The sequence below is a fragment of the Theropithecus gelada genome, chromosome X (genome assembly GCF_003255815.1).
Source record: "Theropithecus gelada isolate Dixy chromosome X, Tgel_1.0, whole genome shotgun sequence".
Taxonomy (NCBI): domain Eukaryota; kingdom Metazoa; phylum Chordata; class Mammalia; order Primates; family Cercopithecidae; genus Theropithecus; species Theropithecus gelada.
Window position 1 is genome coordinate 37,110,401 of NC_037689.1, and position 16,834 is coordinate 37,127,234.

The window sequence follows — 16,834 nt, forward strand, 5'->3', positions numbered from 1 at the left end:
TCCCACGTTATACTGAAGGGGCCTGAAGGGAATGGTTTGCTAACTTCTATGACTACCCAAATATCCACGTACAAAAGTGTTCTCTCTGTACCTAAGGGAGAAAACGGGTAGTCAGAACTACTGTTGCTTAAGAGAGCCCTCTGCTGACACAAATGATGTGTGCTCCTTCTTTTCCTAAAATCAAACCTCACCAAACCAGATCTATGTCTTGCCAATAGATCCGCTGATTACTAAATATGTCTTGCAGCACATGTATGTCGTCTCTGCTTAAAGACTGTGTGTCACTGTGGCAGGTTGCCACCTAGTCATTAAGGGATCAGCTATGTTGTGGCGTAGAGGGAAGTTCTTCTGCTCAGTACAGTCTCCAGTTGAAAGTTACTAAGGCAGACACCTAAGAATGAGGTGCCTGAATACACTTGTTTGCACATACGGTTTTGGGCAGGTTTGGGACTCACAGGGGTCTTACAGAGGAATAGGTTTGAGAGACTCATGTCAATTTTCCTTTTAATATTTTGTTAAAAATTCATTATATTTAATTAAGCAGCTGACACATTTTTATGACCACATTATTATTATGACTCCCTGATTCAATTCACTGTAGATATAATTTCTCAAACTTTTAGTGAGTGTGATCATTGTACTTGATGTTATCGGGCCCCAGGTCCCAGGATTTTGGACATCAAGAAGCAATAAAACATTTTATAATAAAGGGGTCTGACAGAGGGATGCCAATTTTTTGCCTTCCTTAGTCTTTTAAAAATAAAAGTTAAATTTTGGAATAATTTTTAAGTTTACATAACAATTGTAAAGATAGTATGGAGAGTCCACCCAGCTTCTCCTGCCATTAACATATTGCATAACCTCAGAACATTTGCCAAGACTAAGAAACCAACATTGATACATTGCCATTAACTCAAGTATATCATTTATGTGGCTTTCACCAGTTTTTCTATGAATATCCATTTTTGGTCCAGGATCCATGTCATCATGTCTCCTTGGTTTCTTCCATCTGTGACAGTTTCTCACTCTTTCCTCGTTTTTCATGAGCTTGATAATTGTGAAGACTACTGGTGAAGTATTTTATACAATGCTCCTCAACGGTGGGTGGTGGTGCCAACTTTTAAATTCAGATTGTGAAAGGTAAAAATTATCTACTATGGTCATCATTTTATAAAAGAAAGGCCATTCTAACAACCAAAACAAGGAAGAATAGCAATATCTGAATAAAGAACAATCTTTTAAATAAAATAAATGTATCTCCAGGAAAGGCCCACTACTTTGCTAATTATTCCTCCCTCCCCTTTCTTTTTCTTTCTTTCGTTCTGGCCCACCCAAGATAAAATGTCATTACAAACTCACAAACAGGAAGTCAGGAATTACCTAGAAGGAACACAGTGGTCATTGCTTCCATACCTTCAGGGAGCTACCACTCTAGCAGAAGATAAACCATTAAAATATGCAGACAAGAGAAATAAAAGCTAAAGAGAAGTACAAGCGAATCTAGAGGAAAGATTGATTGTGACAAAGAATCCAGAGGAATGAGGGAATAATTTGTGGAGGAGGAATCCTCCCAGGTGACTCTTAAAAAGATGAAATTTGGGGGAAAAAATTAAAGTGGGGTGGGAAGAAAATGTATATGGAAAGAGGGAAAAATTAGGTTGTAGTAAGTTATAAGCAACTAAAACATGAATTTATTATCATGTTACCACCACATCATGAACAGTGTTGCAGCTATAAGAAGCAAGGTAAATGATTGTCCTTAAATAGCCAGGTACAATCAACCTAATCCATTTTCTCATTATACTGGAAGTTCAGAGGACAAGTGAGAGCACTATTTTGCACTTACAGGTAGGAAAATTCAGATCCCTGGACCATGAAATCATAGGTCCCACAGTAAGTGAGTGGCAGAAGGAGTATGGGGCGTTTATTCATAGTTTTATGATCTATGTCACCTGTACAATCTCATTTCTAATGGTATTAAAAATCTTTTAATCATCTGAATGTGCCAAAGTATTGAGAAAATATCAGATATATAGAGAGGGAACTTTGTTCCAGAAAGAGTGGTGGCAAAATAGAGTGGACAAATGTGGGCCTGGGATCATATGGGCCCACCAAATCTTGCTCTGTATGGCCTGTGTGAATTTCACAAGTCACCGCCTCCCTGAACCTTAGTTTCCTCATCTGTAAAATGGGGGGATAACAATTCTTACTTTTCAAGGTTGTTGTGAGGCTTACAAGTAATGTATCAACATATGAAGCTTCTCATAAATCAGCAGTTAATACTATTGCATGGCAAATTTCCTTCAAGTTTAATCCCATGTAGTCAGGCCTGTGATTCTAAGAGTCTATTGATTGGATGACTCTGAAGTAGCTTTGTTAATGATGTGGACGATTTGCATGAAGCTTTTTATCACATAATGATCTATGTAAATTTATTTTGGACTTATTTCTCGTTTCACTTGAAAAGCTTTATTTTTGATGACATAAAATAATGTTTTAACAATTGGCTTATGGTCTTTATTACATTTCCCCCCACTCAATTTTTCTTTTTTCTTTCTTTTTCTTTTTTTTTTTTTTTTTTTTGAGACAAGTTTAACTCTTGTTGCCCAGGTTGGAGTGCAAAGGCGTGATCTCAGCTCACTGCAACCTCCACCTCCTGGGTTTGAGCGAGTCTCCTGGGATTACAGGCGCTCACCACCACGCCCAGCTAACTTCTTGTATTTTTTAGTAGAGACGGGGTTTCACCATGTTGGCCAGGCTGGTTTGAACTCCTGACCTCAGGTGAGCCACCCGCCTCGGCCTCCAAAAGTGCTGGGATTACAGGCGTGAGCCACCGTGCCCGGTACCCCCAGCCCCCCACCCCCACAACACTCAATTTTTCTACTTAAAAACTCTTGGAATGTAGCCTTTAAGACATGAATGGTTTTTGTTTGTAATTGCAATGTGGTGTGGGTGGGGTGTATAGGGAAATTTGTTGGGAATTTATTTGGACTACTTTCAAAGAATATTTCAGTTAAATTTCTACTCTCCCTCATGTGACCTACGTTGTTAACACAGACCAGGCTTTAGTTCTTTGCTGTGGGAACTGTCCTGTGCACTGCAGGAGGTTTGGCAGCATCCCTGGCCTCTGCCCACTAGATGGCAGTAGCACTCCCCAGTTGTAACACTCAGCAACGACTGCAGAAATTAACAAATGAGTCGCTTCTCAGGCTTTTGGCTAAGATCAAGTGTAGAAATTGCCATATGACCCAGATGGACAAATCACCTCCAGTTGAGAACCACTGACATAGACAGCACTCCACAAAAAGCAGAACTTTTAGGCTAAAGATGGTTTTATTTTAACATAATTGTGTTAAGTTGACAGTTTCAGGATGTGAAATATTGTTCATTCATCCATAGCCAGAGATCAAGCTTGGGCTTTGAAGTCCTTCTCCAATAATGGCCCAACCTAAAATTTTAGACCCTATAATACTCTTCCACCTCCCATCCTTCCACATCCCATTTGTAAGCCCAATTAGACGACTCACTGTTTCTACTATATCCCATACCGCACCTTTCACTCTACCTCCACTATCCAGAGAGTCAAATCTTACTTATTGGTTAGGGCCTTACTAAATGGCCAAATTTTCCCTGAAGCCCTCCCAGATCCTTCTGTTAGAAGGGATAGCTTCTGCCTCAAAACATGAAGCTTCTTCAACTATACCCATCTTGTTCCCCCTTAATTATTTTCTAACTTTCATGCAAATTGAAAGTCCTCTGCCTCCACTTCTAAACTCATGAGTGCACTCACTATTTTAATTTCCTTTCAGCTAGGGAACGTGTTGTGGAGGATGAAGTTATGTTTTTGATTTAAGGCACTCTTAAATCTCATGGGCCCCTCTAATGGTGCACAAATGTTTTTCAGAGAAAGTCCTCATCCCCACTACACATTGGCGTATATTATTAGCTTATCTGGTTGACAGGAATAGAACACAAGTAAGGTTCACTTTATCTGGAGAGGGAGGCCTCAGCAAGAGTTCCTGGAGAACAAGTGATCATCAGGACCTTCACTAACCATAAGGGCACAGTTTATCTTTAAATATCTGAATGGCTGGTGTGTGAAGAAGGAATTTTGAAAACATGAATGTCTTAAATAACAAATACAACTAAACATTCTAAAGGTACAAAGAGAAAAAAAGGGTTCAGTGAAAACCAATAATCTTGTCCACAATTTTCCCTTGTCACCCACTAACCTTCCCTAGAGGTCACAATATGAGTTTCTTGAGGGTCCTTTCAGAGATAATCCAGGCAAGTCCATGAATAAAGGTGTAAATGGAAACAACTCAAGTGTCCACCAGTGGATGACTGGATAACAAAATGTGGTCTATCCATACAATAGAATATCTATACAACAGAATATTAGTCAGGCATATAAAAATATATATATGCTACAAAGTGAATGAACCTTGAAAACATTATGCTAAGTGAAAGAGACCAAACACAAAAGGCCACATACCATATGATTCCTTTTATATGAAATAGAATAGACAAATAAGTAGAGACAGAAAGTGTGGTTCCTAGGAGCTGGAGGAAGGAAGAATGAGAAAAGACTGATAATGAGTTCAGGTTTACTTTCTGGGCAGATGAAAGTGTTCTGGAATCAGCAGTGATGGCTGTACAATCCTATAAATATAATATAAACCACTACTTTTTAAAAAGCTTTGTAAATACATATTTGTACCTGTTATGATGTGTTCATTTTCTCTCTAAACACCATCTTCTTTGGGTACTATAACATGTATTTTGTAATTTTATTTGATTTGCATCAGGGTAGTCTGTAGAAATAATCATTTATTATAATAATCCATCTTCCCCACAATAAACTTGGTAATAAGTCATTTAAAAAAGAAAAAAGGCATAGTTTTTGCTTTTTATATAAATGCTACACTATGCCACAAGAATTCTGCACCTTGCCTCTGTCACTTTCCAAATATCATCAAGATTGCTCTATATTAGGACTATCAAGCCATGTCACTCTCCTTAATGACTGTAAGCCATGCTATTGGACACATGTATTTAAACTACTGGTTCTCAGCCAGGGGTGATTTTGCCCTCTCTCACACCCCCAGAGGACAGTTGACAATGTCTGGAGACTTTTTTTATTGTCACAACTAGGTGTAGGCAGATGCAATTGGCACCGAGGGGGTAGAGGCCAAGGACGCTGCTAAACATCCTGCAATGCATGGAACAGCCCCCCATAGCAAAGAATTATGCACCCAAAAAGTCACTAGTTGTGCTGGTTAAGAAAAAACAATCTAAACAGTTTATGATTGATGAATATTTAAATTGGCTACAATATTTGTCTCTATAGATAATGCTGCATAACATTCCATCTTTCAAATATATAATAATTTTCTTGTAGATAATTTCTAGATATGTAATTACTCCTCTACTATTTTGAATAATTCATTTTTTATTTTTTATTTATTTATTTTTGAGACAGAGTCTTGCTTGTTGCCCAGGGTGGAGTGCAATGGCGCAATCTCAGCTCACTGCAACCTCCACCTCCCGGGTTCAAACGATTCTCCTGCCTCAGCCTCCCAAGTAACTGGGATTACAGGCGCCTGCCACCACGCCCAGCTAATTTTTGTATTTTTAGTAGAGACGGGGTTTCACTATGTTAGCCAGGCTGGTCTCGAATTCCTGACCTCATGATCCGCCCACCTCGGCCTCCCAAAGTGCTGGGATTACAGGCGTGAGCCACCGTGCCCAGCCTCTCTTTTTTATTTTTTAAAAATTGTACTAGAATAAACATTTGTTAATAAGCCTTTCTTCTTACTTTGGATTTTTCCCAGAAATAGATTAATAGAAGTAGGATTACTGGGTTAAAGGAGAATAACTTTTTTCTAGGGAATTATATTGGGTTCTTACGGCCATTATGAGTACGATGCTTTCCCCTGTTAAAAGAAAACTTTGGACAAATTAAATTTAACAGAGTTTATGGACCAAGAAAAATAAATGATTAGCAGATCTGGCAGCCCCCAGAATCACAGCAGATTCAGAGAGACTCCAGGGATGCCACGTGGTCAGAACAAATGTATAGACAACAAAAGGAAAGTGACGTACAGAAATCGGAAGTGAGGTACAGAAACAGCTGGATTGGTTTAAACAAGCGTTTGCCTTGTTTGAACACTCAGCAGTATATGAGTGGTTGAAGTATGGCTGCTGGGATCAGCCAAGACCCAGCTATTGTTACAGGCACATACTCTTAAGTTAGGTTTTCAATCTTGTCTACCTATTAACTTAGGTTACGGTGCCTCCACAAGGACTCAACTATAGAAATACAGAGTCCTTCTCAGGTCATATTTAGTTCGTTTTAACACCCCCCCATTACATCTGATTATTGCTTTTAAGCAGGAGAATTATTGATTTTTACATACTTATTTTATATCCAGCCATTTACTAATAGGTTTTGGTTGACATTCTTAGTACAGTGGTGCCAAGGGGTGTCTTGAGAGTAGCTTCCTTCTTTTTTTTTTTGAGACGGAGTCTCGCTCTGCCGCCCAGGCTGGAGTGCAGTGGCCGGATCTCAGCTCACTGCAAGCTCCGCCTCCCGGGTTCACGCCATTCTCCTGCCTCAGCCTCCCGAGTAGCTGGGACTACACGCGCCCGCCACCTCGCCCAGCTAATTTTTTGTATATTTAGTGGGGGGGGGGGGGTCTCACCGTGTTAGGTAGGATGGTCTCGATCTCCTGACCTCGTGATCCGCCCGCCTCGGTCTCCCAAAGTGTTGGGATTACAGGCGTGAGCCACCGTGCCCAGCCAGCTTCCTTCTTATATCTGTTACCTTCACTCTCAAATCATGCCAAATGAATATATATGCTAAGATTTGTGTGCTTCGCTGTAATCACAACTTCAGGGCAAATCCTGAGCCTTCCTTCCTCCTCCAACCATATCACCAACCAAAACCACATTAAGCCACTGTGAGTTTTATTATTATTTTATTACCTACAAATAATTTTTCTCCTCCTTTCCAACACTGTAACTCTTATTAACAGCTTCAGAGTTTCCAGAACAATATTAAACTGTGATGGTACTGGTAGACAGTCTTGTCTTCTTTTTCATATTAATAGGAATATAATTAATATCTCAGTGTTAAATATAACAAAAGATGCTCCCTGAACAATAGAGAGTCTTTATGATATTGAAAAAGTATCCTTCCCCAGTTTTCCAAAATGGATGTTGAATTTAATCAAGTCTTTTTTTTCAGCCTTGATGGTAGAGTTTGCTTTTGAAAGTGGTGCACAGCAAGCTAGAAAAAATACAGGCTATGTGGGAGGTGGGAGGTTTGAATCCGGTCATAAGTTTTAGGTGTGAATCATCAGGACCTTTCCCTTCCTCTCCTGGGTATTGTTCAGGCATTGCATGCAAACACTGTCGGCTACCAACCAGTAAATATGAGCGTGGATTTTCTGATGGGCACACCCTTGGAAACAAGGTGGTTTTGTTCTCGTGAACAAAATCAAAGAACTTGCTGAGGCTTGTAGTGAAAACACTTTAAAAACACTTCTCAGCCTAATTGAGAACACAGTAGACAAGGTCATCCTAAAATATCCCTGAAAAGCAGGCAGGATGGTTTTCTCCTGATCGTTCTTAAGCTTAATTAAACAGGAGTGACCAATCATCTCAGTTTGCTAAGGAATGAGAGGTTCCTGGGGACAGGAGCCTTTCAGTGCTAAAACCTGAAAACTCCAGAGGCTATCATTTAAGGATGATTTTAAAAGGCACAAGACATGTTTCTTCCTAGGGTAGGTGAGAGGTTCATCAACGGAGTCTGATCTGTAAGTACCTCCTTTTTTGAGCTAAACTTTAGCAGGACTTTCCCATGTCTCTGATTGTTCTTTGTTTCTGATATCTAAAGTTGCCCTAAACAAATCACAATATCAGGCCTGACCAGAAACAGGGTAAATGCAAAACTATTTCACCCTTTACCACTCAGGCCTTTTGAAAAACAATCCTCCCCAGAAAACAAACTCCTGGTAGGAAAAACTGAATGCATTTCTCCTTTTGTCTTGTGACCACCAGCTGTGCCTCTTCCCTACAGTATGCCTTCTCAATTTTCAGGCAAATTGTTAATAAAAAATATATAGCTATTCAAACCTAAGAGTTAAGTTTAAAAATGGATTAGCCATTAACTCAGTAAAATTGGGATCTCTCTCTTACTTATAGAATCGTATTTCTGACTTGGAAGATCTAGGCCAGCATTTCTCAAATTGTAATGTGTATATCAATCATTTGATGATGTAGGAATGTAGATTCTGACTCAGAACTCTGAAGTGGAGACTGAGGCTACAAATGATAACACTGCTGGTTCATGGGTCACACCTGAGATAATGAGAATTTTATAGAATAATATTTTCCACATTTCTTCAATCAGTTAAAATAAATGTGAGTGTGCGCTCAAAATATGTATATTAGTTACATTTTATACTCATGTGTTAGTAAAATTTCTTTTTTATTAAAAAATAAATAAATGTGAGCTCCAGCACATCACTAACTATTTTGAGGACGTTGATCCTGACAACACATCAAGTATGTGACCATTCAGTACACGCTTATGTTGCTGCAGTGCATGCTTATATTAGTTACTCTATCTTTGCATAACTAATTGTTACAGAGTTCTTCCTTCTATTTTGTATCTATGCTTTGTATTCAAAAGTTTACCTTTGGAGGCTTACAAAACAAGCCCAATCCCTCAAACACTATTGCAATTCCTGTCACTGAAAATGATCTGACTTCCTTAATATGTGAAGAGCTTCTATAAAATAATGAAAAGAATACCAGCAACCCGGCAGGAAAAAAAAAAAAGCCAAGAATATTAAATATATATGGTGAATGAATGTTTTACAATGAAAAGAAAATCAACCTCGCTCAAATAAGAGATCGAAGAAATGTGGAAAATACTATTCTATAAATTGAAACTATCATAAAGCATTATTTTTCACTTGTAAAAATGGCAAAGGTAAGAAAAGTCAAATAAATACATTGATGTTGGTGATGTTGAGGGAAAACAGGAACCTTCAGAACACAGCACTGCGGTAATAGCAGTTGGTACAACCATCATGGCAGATGCTTAATGAGGCCATTAAAATTGTTTTTTAAATAATATTTTTAAATGCTTACGGCATAATACTAAGCTAACAAAAAGATGCAAAACATAAATAGCGTGGTACCAGAAAAAAAAGTACTGAACGAAAATATATCAAAACAAAAACAATAGCTATTTCTGGATGGTGCGCTAACATCACAGGTGATCCTAAATTTGTTCTTTATCCTAGTCAGCATTTTCAAAATTTACAAGCCTGCATAATTTAGAAAATGCTCCAGGGAGGTAATGAGAGACTACAAGTGGGCCTGGCTTTAAATTTCAGACTTTTAAAGCTCACATTAAGAGATAATGGCTTACCACGTGAGTCTCTGGCTTACCTACACTCCTGGGGAAAACTGATACAGTTGATTCTCATCATTTTTTACAGAAAAATGTTCTACATAGTTGCCATGATCACTGAATTAGAGAACACTAGACCATTGCTCCTAGGATAAATACAGGATTGTGTTCCTTCAAGCCTCTGGTCACAATATTTTGCTCAGTTGATCAATACATGACTTTGTTTTATGTGTCTTTCTCTTTAAAGCCACCTTATTTAACAGATATTGTTGATTAATTAACACTGAACTCTAGGCCAACAGTGTTACAACTCATACCTGAATAAAGTTTATCTAATACACATATTTTCTCCGTAAGGCACATCTCAGTCTCCTTACATTTAGGAACACTAGATAGCATTAGTGCATTGTGTGTGGGAGCCATTTTAAACAGTGAAATTACCCACACAAAGCACGAAAGTGTGGAAAAAGTGGCACTAAGCATACTGTGAAAGGACACTTTCTTGTAAAACAAGAAAAAAAGAGCATTGCTTCATTCAGCCTCAGCTGGGAACGTGTGCGGCGGGCAGCTCAAATTTTTGCCACTTTCACATGTCCACGAATTACCACAAAAGCACCACAAGTACTGATTTGGGGGTTACCAATACATTTTAGCAAGTAAATGAACTGACAAATAATTACAGTTACAGTTTTAAGGAAAATTCTTAATCAAAAGAGACAAACACCAATATTCTACAGCTACACTCCTTCAGGGAGTTGCTTAAAGCTGAGTACCTTATAATTTATAAAGCATTCCCCCCCAGAAAGCATTTTGCATAATGGAAATGAAAGTAATCTATTTAATCATTCATTTTATTTAATATATTCATTGTCGGCCGGGCGCAGTGGCTCACACCTGTAATCCCAGCACTTTGGGAGGCCGAGGTGGGCGGATCACGAGGTCAGGAGATTGAGACCATCCTACCTAACACGGTGAGACCTCGTCTCTACTAAAAATACAAAAAAAATTAGCCAGGCGTGGTGGTGGGTGCCTGTAGTCCCAGCTACTCGGGAGGCTGAGGCAGGAGAATGGCCTGAACCCAGGAGGCAGAGCTTGCAGTGAGCTGAGATGGCGCCACTGCGCTCCAACCTGGGCAATGGAGCGAGACTCCATCTCAAATATATATTCATTGTCTTCAACTTTTTATTATTCACTTAAATTCAGCTGGTAGTTACTGAGTATCTCCACATAGAGAACACAGAGAATGATTTCATGGTCCTCTTGGGTATGTGAGGGGAGGTTGAGGCAATCCCTAATTCTAATGCAAGACAGAGAGTATACAATCAAGGTCATCAAAAAGGCATAATGTGCATGAGACTGGTAAAAATATAATGCGATGAGGACCAAATGAAGGAGAAAGTGCATCCTCTTGGGATTGTCTGCAAAACTTGATGGAGATGGTGATACCCGAAAAGACCTTGAAGGATTAGTAAGGTGGTAAGTGGAGCTATGGGATGGAGTGAACAAGAAGCAGCTCGAGCAGGAGCACAGAGTGGAGACATTTTCCAGGAACAGAGTCAGAATCCAGCACGAGTGTAGGGTAGGTGAAAGGAATGGCTTCCATTACTGCTGCAAAGCAAGCCACAGCCCCTTCAACATGTTAGCAGAGAAGGGAACTGGAAGGCGAATGGCTAAATGAGGAAGGGAAAAGAGTTCAACTATCCTGATCCTACTTCCAGAAACTTCTTGCTTCATTATCCTTTTACACTGTGGTGGTGCCCTCTTTCCCAAACATCTTTAACCTCCTTAACTAGACTGCATAGGAGGCAAGCAGGGATCATGCCTCACCCTTCTTTAGCCTCCCTCCATCTGCCTTCTGCCCACACTTTCCCAACACTCAACACACCCTAACATACAAAAGATCACCCTACACCAACGCCTGCATATCACTAGCCTTCAATAAATATTTACTCATTCACTAATTGGCTTTACAAACACACTGAGCCTTTAACAAGCCCTGGTCTCTTCCCTAGGAATACAGGTTGTTCTCGTGAGTAGATGGCTAAACATTGTAACTAGGAAGTAACTATCCCTGAGCTTCCACAGAATATATGTGTGTGGACAGTGAGAATCTTTGAAAGTGCCACAATATTATGTTACACATTTTTATTTCTGTATCTAACTAAAACTGAACATTAAGTGTTCAGTAGAATCTCTAAATTTTGCAATTAAACTAGTAAATGTATATGTATGTCCTTAAAATCCTAATTTTTAGGCTATGTTATATTCAGGCCCCTTGATTCTATAATTCCTTAGAAGTTAGTATAAATACTCATATACTTCTTGGATTGTCTTTTGGAGTTTATAATATTACAGGAGGTTACACACATCTGAACATTCTTGTGTAGAAATAAGATAGAAACATGTTTTTTCTTTTTCTTTCTTTTTTTTTCTTTTTTTTTTTTTTTTTTTTTTTTTGAGACGGAGTCTCACTGTGTCTCCCAGGCTAGAGTGCAGTGGCGCGATCTCGGCTCACTGCAAGCTCCGCCCCCCGGGTTCACGCCATTCTCCCGCCTCAGCCTCCCGAGTAGCTGGGACTAAAGGCGCCCGCTACCGCGCCCGGCTAGTTTTTTGTATTTTTAGTAGAGACGGGGTTTCACCATGTTAGCCAGGATAGTCTCGATCTCCTGACCTTGTGATCCACCTGCCTCGGCCTCCCAAAGTGCTGGGATTACAGGCTTGAGCCACCGCGCCCGGCCTCTTTCTTTTTTTTTCTAAGACAAGGTCTCACTCTGTTGCCCAGACTGCCAGGCAGTGGCATGATTAGAAACAGGTTTTCTATATAAAAGTATTTTAATCACAAATAGTTTATTCTATCCCCAATACATTATTTTAATTATAAAAATATTTTAATAAGCCAATTTATTAACTGCTCAAATAGGAATGTTTTTGGTGGCATAAATTCAAAGAATCCTAAAAACAGTAAATATTTAAATTTGAGTATATCTTATGTAAAATAGCCTGCAACTTATAAATGAATTTTTAGCCCATTATTTATTGCTTTTAAAATTGAATTTTCTATTAGAAGAAAGAGGCATGTTTCAAAATACACACTTCTGCAATCAAATTATTGTACTTACTGTTTCAAAACCTCGATGTGGATGATCAGGAAATCCTCCTGGTCTACCTCCTTTAAATTCATCAAATAGTAAAAATGGATCCAGATTTTTTAACTGAAATAAAAGCAAAATTTGCAGATTAGGTATGTCTTTTAAGCCATACTACCAAGAGCTACATTTATGAACAGATCTAGCAAGCCTCACTGAAAACTACATAGCCAATGAGCAACTTTTTACAATGAAAATTGCTTTCAGGAAGAACTTTTTTTTTTTTTTTTTTTTTTTTTTTTGAGACGGAGTCTCGCTCTGTCGCCCAGGCTGGAGTGCAGTGGCCGGATCTCAGCTCACTGCAAGCTCCGCCTCTGGGGTTTACGCCATTCTCCTGCCTCAGCCTCGCAAGTAGCTGGGACTACAGGCACCCGCCACCTTGCCTAGCTAGTTTTTTGTATTTTTTAGTAGAGACGGGGTTTCGCCGTGTTAGCCAGGATGGTCTCGATCTCCTGACCTCGTGATCCGCCCGTCTCGGCCTCCCAAAGTGCTGGGATTACAGGCTTGAGCCACCGCGCCCGGCCAGGAAGAACTTCTTATACACACTGATATGGTTTGGTTCCGTGTCCCCACCCAAATCTCGTCTTGTAGCTCCCATAATTCCCATGTGTTGTGGGAGCAACTCAGTGGGAGATGACTGAAACATGGGGATGGGTCTTTCCTGTGCTGTTCTTGTGATAGTGAATGGGTCTCACAGGATCTGATGGTTTTAAAAATGGGAGTTTCTCGGCACAAGCTCTCTTTTTTTGCCTGCTGCCATCCGTGTAAGATGTGACTTGCTCCTCCTTGCCTTCCACCATGAATGTGAGGCCTCCCCAGCCACGTGGAGCTGTTTGAGTCCAGTTAAACCTCTTTCTTTTGTAAATTGCCCAGTTTCAGGTATGTCTTTATCAGCAGCATGAAAACGGACTAATACACACACATACACACAAGGATTCACAGATTGTGTTAGAGAGTTGACATTTCATGAGAAGCACAAAAAGGGACAAACATTTCATAATCATCTAAGATATAAATAGTCAAGTACAAACAAGATGTATTCTGTATCCTAAACAGATTCATAATCTTACAGGGGAACAGACTAGAAAATCAATTATTGCAACAAGATGATAAATGCTTTGGAGGAAGACAATTTTACAAATATGAGAGTGGGATGGGATCAGAGAAGGTCAGAAAACTCAGGAATATGACACTTAATCTCTGTCTTGAAGTACATGGTTGAGTTAATCAAGTAGATGGGAGAAAAGGAGAAGGAAAGATATTACAGGTAGAAAAGCAGAAAATCAGCTTGGCATGCTTAAAGAGCTAAGGGAAACTAATCTGTTGGGGCAAAAGATGCATATGGAATTATGAGATACATGGGCAGATGATGGAGGAGAAATCCTAAAGGAGTTTGGATTTTATCCTGAAGGTTATGGGAGTTTTCATCAGAGTTTGATATGATCAGATTTAGAAGGATCACTCTATGGAAGATGGCTTGGTAAAGGAAGACAGGAAACAAAGAATATCTAGAAGTTTATCTCAAATAGTCTGAGCAAAGGCAAAGGCCAGAACTAAGGCAATGGCAGTAGTGATGGAGAGTGGTTGAGTGACTGGGTAGATATTTATGAGACAAAAAGGAAGAGCATTAACTGACTCCCAAATTTTTAACTATGGTGTCTGGGAAGATGGTAGGGCCATTCAGCACTTAAAGAACATAATGGAAGAAGCTACCTTGAAATAGCTATGGTGACTTCATTAGTCACACTGAATTTGATATATCCATATAAATGTTATCTGTATAAATAGAACTATTAATATTGAGTGCACATTATATTATGCAAAGGCTAGCAGGCAACTAAAGATCAATCTCAAGCTCAAATGAGAGGTAGAAACATATCTGGCTGTCATCCATGTTTGTTATTGTCTTGCTTATTCTTGACCACGTTATTTTGCATAAATTTTAGAAAATTTATCAAATTCTATGAAGAAAAATTTTGAACATTTGATTGGAATTGGTTTTAATCTATCGATCAATTTGTGAAGAACTGACATTTATATAATATTGAGTTTTCCTCAATGTTTCCTCAATAGAACCATGGTTATCCCCATTTATTTAGGTCTTTAAACATATTTCAATAAGGATTTGCAATTTTCTCCATAAAGGTCTTACATATATTTAAAAATTATTTTTCTAGCTAACTGGTATTTTTAATGGAATTCTACTACAAGCATCATTTGCACATTATATTTTGAACAGTTTGCTGCTGGAAATTAGAAACGTGCTAGGCGATTTTTGAACCCTGCCTCTTATTAATTTTAATGATTCATCTGTAGTTTCTTTTGGGTTTTCTTTTTAGATGTTCATATCACCAGTGTATTTATCAATAAGCTTTTGCTTAATAGTTCACAAAAAAATTTTTGTCTTGCATTGGATTAAAGCCGTGGCAGACTGCAATTTCTCTGGGCTTGTATGGGCCTGGCTGGTCTTGACATGTCTTCTCACTCTGGGACTCCAGCTGAAACAGTGGCCCCTATGAAGGGCATTATGTTCTCACAGCCAAGGGCAGGAGTAAAAAGCAAGTCAGGTCAACCATTCACAATCACATTAATACATTCCATTGGTCAAAGCATGTGACATGGCCAAGCCCAAAGTCAGGGAGGAGGGCCCTTAATCCCTCCCTATGTGTCTCATGGATAATGTACCTAAAAATGGATGTGGGTGTAAAATCCTATTATAGAGAAGGAGTGAATATTTGGTAGTAATATTTCAACCAACGCTCATTAGCAAATAAGAAGGGATTTTTTTTTATTTTCAATCCTTATATTTTCTATTTCTTTTCCTTGCATTTTTACAAGTGAGCATCTCTATAACAGTCTTGAGTAGAAATGGTGGTGGTAGACATCCTTGTCTTCTCCCTGATTTTACATAGATTGCTTTATAAACTTTTATTGGTAATCTGGTTGTTTAATGCAGGTGTTTTATAAATTCCCTTCATAAGGTTAAAGAGTTTCCCTTGTACTTCTAGTTTACCAAGTTGTTGTTTTTTAAAAACATGAATGGATGTTGAATTCTGTTGAATGCCTTTTCCACACTATTGAGACACTTACATGATTTTTTTCTCCTTTAACCTCTTAATTTTAATAAAATATACAAATAGACTTTCTAACATTAAACCAAATTTGCTCTCTTCAGATAATCCAAACTTGATCATGATATATTGTCTTTTAATACATTGTTGTATTTGGTTGGTTAATTTTCTATGATTCTTGCAAACATTTTCATAAATATGATGTAGTTATTCTTTCATTAGCTGTCCTTGTCTGGTCCCGATAGCAAGGCAATGTCAGCTTCATGAAGTGATTTGAGGAGCACTTCCTTAGATTTCATCCCCTGGAGAGTTCGTGCATTATTAGAATTACTTACACCTTAAATATTTTGTAAAATTTGTCTGTAAAATCTTCTGGTCCTGTTGTCTTTGTTATGAACTTTTAAAATATTCATTCGATTACCATTATGGCTATGAAACTTCAGATTTTCCATTTTTTCTTTCTTTCTTATTGTTTTTATACTCTGAGTTTCACCAACCTCTTGGCAGCTCAGCTAATTAATTTTTAAGTTATTTATTTCAGGATGTCTACTCTGTCATACTACTAGAAATGAAAGTATGAAACTGTCTGTCTCTGGTTTTATCTTTCTTATTTTAACTTTCTATGAAAAAACATGCACATTCATATACATAACATATATATTATATATTATATATAAATTATATATGATATATATTATATATTATATATAAATTATATATGATATATATTATACATTATATATAAATTATATATGATATATGTCATACATTATATATAAATTATATATATAATATATAATATATAATTATATATAATAATATATATAATATATAATTTTATAATTATATATTATTATAAAATTATATATTATATATAATATATAATATATTATTTTTTAAAATAATATAATATTTTAAAAATAATATAAAATATATTTATATTATATATAATATATAAATTCAACAAGCTACTGCAAGTTTTTTAACCTAACCAATTCTCAATTTCTTCATTTGAAAATGTGGACTGCAACCCATATAAAGCTGGGGCACTTTGTAGCCTATCTCAACCTGGTGTTTCATCCAGTCCAATATTTCAAAGTAATTGAAAATAAATTCAAATTGTTTATTGAATCCTCTCAAAAACACCAAAAGAGGCTTCAATTTAAATATATGTTTAAAATCCCTCTTAC

The 16,834-nt window shown here is 37.8% G+C and overlaps 1 protein-coding gene across 3 annotated transcripts in view; it reads right to left on the reverse strand.

Annotated features, from left to right (window-relative positions):
- PIR (pirin) overlaps window positions 1–16,834 on the reverse strand; it is a 112,234-nt gene that overhangs the window by 85,186 nt on the left and 10,214 nt on the right. For all 3 annotated transcript variants that reach the window (XM_025372529.1, XM_025372530.1, XM_025372531.1), the window contains exon 3: window positions 12,547–12,639. In XM_025372529.1, the coding sequence (XP_025228314.1) occupies window positions 12,547–12,639 (93 nt within the window). The remainder of the gene's footprint in view (window positions 1–12,546; window positions 12,640–16,834) is intronic.